At 39.4% G+C, this 7,730-nt stretch overlaps 1 protein-coding gene across 5 annotated transcripts in view; it reads right to left on the bottom strand.

Annotated features, from left to right (window-relative positions):
* Positions 1-484: 484 nt before the first annotated feature.
* The window catches only part of mylk4a (myosin light chain kinase family, member 4a), a 15,726-nt gene continuing 8,480 nt past the window's right edge, over positions 485-7,730 (bottom strand). For all 5 annotated transcript variants that reach the window (XM_050033171.1, XM_050033172.1, XM_050033173.1 and 2 more), the window contains 10 exons: positions 6,452-6,557; positions 5,885-5,978; positions 5,447-5,556; positions 5,065-5,206; positions 3,125-3,195; positions 2,909-3,037; positions 2,678-2,830; positions 2,490-2,568; positions 2,068-2,122; positions 485-1,802 (listed from right to left, as the gene is read on the bottom strand). In XM_050033171.1, the coding sequence (XP_049889128.1) occupies positions 2,069-2,122; positions 2,490-2,568; positions 2,678-2,830; positions 2,909-3,037; positions 3,125-3,195; positions 5,065-5,206; positions 5,447-5,556; positions 5,885-5,978; positions 6,452-6,557 (938 nt within the window). In that variant the 3' untranslated portion in view covers positions 485-1,802; position 2,068. The remainder of the gene's footprint in view (positions 1,803-2,067; positions 2,123-2,489; positions 2,569-2,677; positions 2,831-2,908; positions 3,038-3,124; positions 3,196-5,064; positions 5,207-5,446; positions 5,557-5,884; positions 5,979-6,451; positions 6,558-7,730) is intronic.

Genomic DNA, 7,730 nt, shown 5'->3' with positions numbered 1-7,730 from the left:
GTAATTCGTAATGTGGTATTAGCTGTTGCTGTCCTCGTAGAGTGACTTAGAGTATTTCAAGAAGTTATTTTTTTAAGTAATATGATAGCAGTTTTAGGGGATGTACTGGTGCAGCAACAAATCTGGGACAAAAATCACTTTTTATTGTAAAGCTTCAAACTGTTAACACAAATGCTCTGAGCAATAAAATACAACACATCTTCGTAGCGTCCATGTTGTTTCCAAATTACAACTTGAAGCTCATTAACATGACAAAGACGAAAAAATGAATTTCCAACACAGGAAATGGGACCATTTGAGGAGCATGTGAATGCATCATTAAACCTTAATTGCAAGCTATTTATACATGTTTTTTACCTCTTTATTTGCAAGCCACTTGTATTTACTGAGCCTCCTCTGTAAATTCATGAATATATACACTCAGCACTAACATAAATGTTATCAAAGTGGACAAACAACAGTAATAAAAGGAAACATACCCCCGTTTAAGACACAATTTCAGTTTAATGGATGTGTACTCACTTCACAAATACATGCTGAATGTGAAATCATTAACACACGGTGAGGATAACGTCTTTTACTAGCACTCTGTGTTCAACAAGAAAAATGAAACATTCATAATGAAGTTCAATTAAAACCACATAAATGTAGTTCTAACCCTTGATCAACTTATAGGCAGCATTAGGTAGGTAATGTTTTACTTTCAGTTAGTGTTCCTTCACAGAAGGCATTTCTATCATAACTTTGTTTTGTGGAAAAAGCATCTACAGTAACACAAATATGCAGCTAGAGTGAAAAAAAAAACAGTTTAAAAAAAGTGATTTCTATGTGTGGCTACTTAAACTGGCTGACAAAACACATACACACACAAAGACATGCAACGAAGGATTAAAACAGCTGATAAGACATAAACGGTGTTGGTTTGTTATACAGTAAAAATGTGCTTTCTATCTAAACACACAGAGAAAGCAGGATGAAACACAAGTAGGAAGGGAATATGGGTAGATCTGACCACACAGGCCTTTTCACTGGAACTATGGTAGCTTCATGTGTAATCTATGTTTAAATAAATAACATTATAAAGTGCACATACTACGGCTCATGACACCGGCCACACAAATTCCATTCTGTCCATATGTACAACACACATCCAACATTGTAATGAAGTCTATCCCCTAAGATATATATGAGAGTCTGAATGTTAAATCTACAGTTCAGCATTTATTTACAACCCGGAAAAAAAATATTGGGTAACATTTGTAACTGAGACGGGAAGAAACGCACCAATCACATAACACGAATCATGCTGTAGCCTTCACACAAAAGCAGTGGACAATAACAGCACAGTGTATTTGGTTAGAGATACATGAGAGTGGCTCAAGGAGTGGGTATTTTTCGAAGTGAAGAAAGAAAGGAAAATGTGCGCATTTCAAGGCAAAGGTGCCACACATAAACAAGTTCTATAATAATACATGTGTCATGAGGGTAAGTCCAATTATGACATTAGCACCGTTTTGAAAAGCCATATACGAGGGGATGAAAAATAACTAACACCCTGCACAAATAACCAAAACGATATTCCTGGTATTGCTTTTTTACCCTGTGTTCTCTTGCATTACAATTTTTAAGGAAAATACATTCTCATGAATAATTCCAATTAAACAAAAGTGTGTTTGCCTGAATATTGTCAGTGGATCACATGTCAGGAAAAGGTTTGCCAGAATTTCAGCTCATGCGGCACCGTGCATGGACTGAAAATTGGTCCGAGTGGCCACAGCTGAAGCCGTCACATCATTGTAGCCCTAAAAAAAAAATATATATAGTGTATTGTAAATGGGATGATTCACGCTTAAAAGGCCACAGCTACTGTGTGTATACTGTAACAAGCAGGCACTGAGTCTGCTGTGCTGCCCTGCACAAAATTTGAGGCATGCTTCCCCCTTGTGGACATTTGAGAACATGACTGTGACAGTTCAGAGTTTCAGTGTTTCCTTAACCAAATATAAAACATGTAAAGAAAAACAAAGTATTTTTTTAGTGAAAAGACGAGAAAAAGAACAGACCAACCTCAACTGTCAGTCGTGGGCACACATGATGATCGCCGGGATCTGCACATAGTTTTCTGTGACATAAAAACACGATGATCATAAATGATTTTTTAGTACAAATTAAAGCACACTGACAAATAAGATTAATAGTTCTGTAAACATGATTTTATATCTGCAATGTTGTTTAAAAAATGCTTTTTTTAAAGCATTAAAAGAAACATCAAAATATTAGGAATTTTAACGTATAAACTTCTAAAAGTGTGCAACAAACTGTCTTATCTTTCCGTAAAGAACAATGAAAGTTACATTTTAGTGCTGTCCCAGATTTTTGTTTATTGATTCAATATGTTTCTGGAGAATTAAGTTATTTTTAAGATCAGCAACACTGCACAGTTTATCAGTTTGTTTACGATAAAGCCAGGCAAGGACTGTGTATTCTACCTTTGTATATAGGCGATGATGAAGGGTCGGGTCAGACAGCCAAGGATGTCTCAAGGCCTCAGCCGCCCCCATCCTCCAACTGATGACAAACACAATGACACGTAAATACTGTGTTAAAAATCACCACACACACACACACACACACACACACATAGAAGGATAGTGACACAGAATGTGAAGATGGATACCTTTTATTCATGACGAGGAGTCTGGTGATGAAGTCTTTGGCTTCTTCAGACGTATCTATGAACTCTTGCTCCTCAAAGCTCCACTTACAGGACAAGATGTTGTTCAGAGTCTCGTTGTCATCGTCCCCGAGGAAGGGACAGAGACTGCTCAGACTGTCAGGAAGACACAGACAGTGGTTATTTATTAGCCGCCTGTGCATGTGTGTGAGACGTGTTTGTGCATTTACTTACAGCATGTAGGTGATGACGCCAAGGCTCCACATGTCTGTGTTGAAAGACACAAATTCGTAGTTGACAACTTCAGGTGCGAGGAACTCCGGAGTGCCGAAATTCACTCGCAGTTTCTCACGTGGTTTATATCTATGTGAGGAAAAGAACAAATATGTGTTGTATTATTTCAGTTAAACTGTCAATAAAAATAGAAGCAAATGCTGACACTGTACTTACACCCTGGCGAGACCGAAGTCGATGATTTTGATCTTATTTGTGGCTCTGTTCACACACAGGATGTTTTCGGGCTGAAATATGAAGTAATTGATTGATTAAACTTTGAGTATGGGTTAAAGCTATTGGTCACTTTTATAAAAAACAACTTTCTGACATTGCTGAAAGTGTCACTAAATCCTGACAGCGGTACATGAGACAAATAATCTGTGAAAGAAATCATGTCCCTCTGCCTCCTTGTAGTACTTTTAAGGGTATGATCACACAAGAGCAAATGCAGGAGAGGGACCATCACATGCTGAGGCAATAATGTGAGCAGTGCCAGTTGTGACGCACACAGAAAGCTAGTGTAACACGAGGGTTCCATGTGTGGTGGTTGGGTCACTCTTGTTGACAGTACACAGTAAGAAGGAGACGGATATTCTATTAAGCAGCACTTCACTACTCTCCACACTTCAGCAGCTTCACAACAACCACATTTCCTGGTTAAGCTTCCTTGTTATAGTCTCTTAACAATGAAGAGCTAGAAGGACTTAGCCTGATATAAATGAGCGTGAAAATTACTGAAGCAGATCCAGCAAATTATTTAACTGTTTTTATCAATGCTGCTGCGAGTATTTTAACATGTAAATATGTGAATAATAATTGTGAACATAAATGTGTAAATAGTTAACTGTACAAAGCAAATTGCTAAAACACATGAATGAAGGTAATTTTTAAACCTTAGCTTGCTAAAATAAAAAAATAAAAAAATACTGCAAAATATGATGTTATTGGTACATTGTCTATTTTCTTTCTTTTTCATAGCCAGTACCACACAATATGGGCTGGTTAGACATGGCAACAGTTAATTTCTTCATTGCACATACTTTTGATATTAGTTGAGGCTGCGATTTTGCCAGTCAAAGTTCACCAAAGTTGAACTCCATGTAATGCAAATTTGTGATTTGGCTTTGCCACTGGAGGCAAATGTTTCATTCGCCTCTTTACTTGCACTGCACGGAGGTAAAAAGGTGGTGAATATTTGCCAATGTTAATTTTGCTAGTGTGTGCCCGTTCCTTCACGGCATTTGCATGAATCCACTGTGGCTTGTGTAAAGCAACCAATCAGAGCAGAGGGGGCTCAAACACAGCTGTCAACTGCGGTCGGTTAGCATTAACTAAACGTTTCCTATTTCTCCTTTCAGATGTTTTCAGAAACATATTTTAGTTTAAATGAAAAGGTTTGTTCCGGACAGTGGGCGGTGCTTGGTTTTGGATTGACTGTTTCAACGCAGCAGCCAGGTCACAAACTTTTTAGTAGTGACTGACATGATTGACAGCTGCATTAGAGACTCCTTGGCTCTGATTGGCTGTCCTCAAACAGCTTCATTGGCTCCCTGTCCAATACCGCATCCAGTACAAACTCCTCCTCATCACCTACAAAGCCCTCAATAACCTTGCCCCCTCTTATCTCACTGACCTCCTCCACCGCCTTTCCCCACCTGCCGACTACGCTATACTGACTCCAACCTCCCGACCCCCATCACTAGAACCAAACACCGAACTTCGGGGGACCAAGCCTTCGCCACCGCTGCCCCAGAAATGCAGACTCCCTACAGACTTTCAAATCACCCATCTGTTCAAACTGGCTTTTCCCTAGTTTCCAACAGTCATTTTTCATTTTTATTTTATTATCATTGACATTTTTCAGCACTGTAAAGCGTCTTTGAGTGTCCTGAAAAGCACTATATAAATCTGATGCGTTATTAGTATTATTATTTTCCTTCAGCCATGGTGATTATTGCAAATGCTATGAGAAGCACTATGAGGAGGCGGAAACTTTTACCGCCAGGATATAGTGACAGTTTCATTAAATTTGACAAAATCTTATTCTTATAAAAGCTTCCAACTACAGCTTTAAGTCTGTTTTAAAGTAATATCACCATAAGTGACTTTGTTACCTTTAAATCCAAGTGCAGGATGTACATTTTGTGCATGTGCTGCAGCCCCTCACAGATCTGCCTGATGAAGACAACAGCGTCCAGCTCCATTAACTTGTAGTTTTCATCAATGATTCTGTCAAACAGCTCCCCTCCGCCAACACTAAGGATAGAGACGAATGCATTAAAAACACCACTCAAACATCCCAAACTTAAAGCATTTTAAAATCTAAATTATTGTTTTCTTTTAGCGTAATTACCCACATTACCAAGAAGTAATTTATCAAACAAATTTAACCAAATTTCAACTGGACATTACTGAAGTAACTTGGTAAAGTTTAAAAGTCTACTTGCTGTTTTAAGAGAAAATAAACGTGCTGAAAGTATAAAAGAAGGAGCATACTATTCGAGTACAAGGATGATGTCATTCCTTGACTCATAAGCTGCATAGAGTTGGATCAGGCTGGCATGGTCCAGATTATTCATGACCTGGATCTCATTCTTCACCACCTCCTACCAAAAACACAGGCGCAGACAGACAGATGCAGGAGGAGACAAACGGACGCAGATGCATACAAATACACAGACAAGCGAGCACACACACGGACACGATGAAAGGTGTCAGCTGCTCTCTGCTATGAGACAATGCATCTTCCCTTCTAGGTCAAATATTTCTCGCCTAGGTGAGAAGTATTCCCTTTGCTTCTGTTCCAAGTGGCCTTGTAAGTGTACTAGTGTTGAAAATTGTGTCTGGGCCCCTTTGCTTTTTATATCATGTGGCGTGGCTCTCACTGTAGTATCAATAGAACTGTTTCATCGTGATGTACATCAAGTGCTGTACCTTTTCTTTCTGAGACCGGGCTTTGATGACCTTCGCTGCCAAAGTGATACCAGAGGAGTTCTCAACACATTTGTGCACCTGGCCAAAACGACCCCTTGATGAGAGGGAAAGAAAAAAATTATAGCTGCAGACACGTCAAATCAAACATCCTGGCAGCCTCGACACAGTTGTGAAACAGGAGACAGACAACGTTTAATGTTTCCATGACGAATCAAAAACTGATCTTCCGTCAAACGGGAAGGTTTTAGGACAGTGTTGAGTTTAATCTGTTATTTCATTAAATCTGAGCTGGGCTGTGTCTCCTCTTTGAAGACTCGGATTAACACTTAGTGATTAGCTACCAGCTGGCACCAGGGATACAGTTTCACATACCACTCAGTCTCGAAGTAAAAATAACTGCCGTGACTCTGGAGTCATGAACCAGTGGAGAGAAGGGGACCGGGGGGAGGGTTGCGCTATTAGGGCTTTATGGGAACCTCTTTCGCACTGCCTTTGATCTGTCATAGATCAACTGGTCATCAATAGCTTTCATTTCTGACATGACACAGAGATTTGAAAAGTGCTCACCCGCCCAGGACCTCCTGCCAGTTGATGGTGTAGAAGTTGATGATCTGGTTGGGCTTGGCAGAAACAATGCGGTGATTAAAGGGAGCCACCGGAGGAAGACTGGTATCTAAAGTAGGATGGGGCACCCGAGAAAAGATATAATCTGTTTTAATAAGTTATGAGGAATGTGAGAACAGAGGAGCTTCATTGTTAATTAACCACAGTGAGGCTTTTGGAAGGGTGCATGGCTGACATAATCAAGTTAGCACAGTGTGCATTAGCGTGCTATGATAAACATCAACTCCAGGCACAGTTGTTGTCGTCTAAATATTACAGAGGACACAACACATCCTCTAGTCATACTGCCAGGGCTTTATTTTACTTCATACTGCTGCACTGTATCAGATACTTCATGAAAACTGTAAGAAAGCATTTGATGTTTAAAATATGGCCTGACCAATACTGGATTTTTGAGGATCTTAATGATAATATATTGGTATTAGTATATATTTTTATACATAACCACATAAAATAAACATATTTGATTTGAATCCCTTAGATTATTTTTGAAAGAACTGACAAAAATATCTACGAAGCCAGACATTTTACAGTAGCAAAGCTTGTCGGTACTTTCTGTTGGACGAACTATGAAACTGAAAACTGCAACTAAATTGCCTTAGAACCTACTTTTGCATTTGTGTACTGTAGGTGCAGCTGACATATTCAGTAATACTGATATATCTATAACAACTGGCTGATTTATCCATAGATTGTATATAAAGATCGATGACATAACAGCTTCACCTTGGGAAGCATCTTAATAGCCCCCTGGTGGCTGGCTGCAGTATAGGTCATAAACCCTGCAACCGTCATGTTAGCTGATAGGACATGAGCCAAACTAAAATATCAAAATACACATCAAATAAACTTTTCCCAAAGATGGTTGCTGTCATTTCAGGTAGTTCAAATGTTCATTTTTCTGATAAGTTTGGTTTTAATTAGTTGTTTGCTATTCAAAGGGGGTGGACGCCACGACTGAAAACTGTTGCTGTGTCTCAAATCGCGTACTTCTGTACTTACACTTAATATTTTGAGTGCATAAGTGCGTTCACACTGAGAAGTATGGAAGAATGCAGCGCACTATGAGTACCCGGATGGTGCACTCAAAACAGTCAAGAAGTTGAGTGTGGAACTATGGACACTTCTCGCCCTCAATGGTCGCCATCTTGGCTACGTAGCGGAAGGGGAGGGACCACTTTTCAAACTGGAAATAGCGGCCAAGGACTGTGCAACTGTGAAC

Source organism: Epinephelus moara, chromosome 21, assembly GCF_006386435.1.
Source record: "Epinephelus moara isolate mb chromosome 21, YSFRI_EMoa_1.0, whole genome shotgun sequence".
Taxonomy (NCBI): domain Eukaryota; kingdom Metazoa; phylum Chordata; class Actinopteri; order Perciformes; family Serranidae; genus Epinephelus; species Epinephelus moara.
The sequence above is the reverse complement of the archived record's forward strand: the minus strand, read 5'-3'. Positions and strand labels throughout refer to the sequence as shown.